The sequence below is a fragment of the Penaeus monodon genome, chromosome 24 (genome assembly GCF_015228065.2).
Source record: "Penaeus monodon isolate SGIC_2016 chromosome 24, NSTDA_Pmon_1, whole genome shotgun sequence".
Lineage (NCBI taxonomy): Eukaryota > Metazoa > Arthropoda > Malacostraca > Decapoda > Penaeidae > Penaeus > Penaeus monodon.
The window spans coordinates 6,981,679-6,982,731 of NC_051409.1; the positions used below are offsets into that span (position 1 = coordinate 6,981,679).

The 1,053-nt window shown below is 42.5% G+C and overlaps 1 protein-coding gene across 1 annotated transcript in view; it reads right to left on the bottom strand.

Annotated features, from left to right (window-relative positions):
• Window positions 1-1,053, bottom strand: part of LOC119588532 (protein downstream neighbor of son homolog) — a gene marked incomplete at its 3' end in the record, with an annotated part of 12,599 nt that overhangs the window by 258 nt on the left and 11,288 nt on the right. Inside the window, 2 exon segments of the mRNA XM_037937170.1 lie at window positions 301-501; window positions 664-859. Coding sequence (XP_037793098.1) covers window positions 301-501; window positions 664-859 — 397 coding nt within the window.

Sequence of the window (1,053 nt, forward strand, 5' to 3'; positions counted from 1 at the left end):
TTTAAGGAAATGTTCATTACTTTTAAAAAACTGATGGTAAGGATGCCTAAGATGTGACATTGATCAAAAGGGGCCACGAAATAGATGGTGGACAAACAGAACTAATGAAATTATCATAATGATCAGTTTACCTAAGAGATTATGCATTTGTTAATAGCAGAATTCACAGAGGGACAACAATGGAAGGTGACAGACGAGATGGATTTGATGGTGGGAAACACGTGTACCAGATAAAATCTTAGTTCTGTGAGCATATGATGGCCTTACTTTTCACCACCGACCAATCTTGAATTGACCGACCTGAGGAGCTGCAGTCGCATCATGGTGGCTGTGCTGCGAGAAGGGGAGTGTGGATGGAACAGGAACGAGTGAGAGGGTGTAGCTGTCTGTCGCTAGGGAGAGGAGGGAGCACAGCTGATGCACAGTGTGTGGCAGGATGGGGCCTGACACCTCCATGCTATGGTGCATGTCACCCTCCTGCCGGATCACACTTCCTTTGGCCTAGAATACAATAATTAACTAAGATAAAGACAGTCATCTATTCACACTAAATATATTACAGATATATCACACAACTTATTATATCATATTATATATACACAGTTATACTGTATGAGCATTTGTATTATAGCTGTTACATACAACACTTCAAAGGAGGGCTACCTTGAGTGTCTTCAGTGTGCTGCCCTGGAAGGCCACAGGGGATAGGAGAGTGGGTGGCACTCCGGCCAGGAGTCCTGTGGTACCCACACAACTGCGGCTGTTCAAGAGGAAGTTAATGAGGCCCTGGGTCTCCATGCCCTCTACATACACCAGGGATGCTGCAGTCTTGTCTACATTCTTGAACTTTTCTCTTTCCCTGCACAAGAGATGCAAACAGCCTTTTACAATTTGTCAAATTTATGTCTGGATTGCCCTATCTTTGCTTGCATATCTTTAAATAAGAATAACTTACCTTAATCTAAAGACAAAACACAAATTAGTGGCAAGAAATGGTGCAACAAGAGAGAAAAAGCTTATATCTTTATAAGGATCCTTCCCACTCAGTTTATG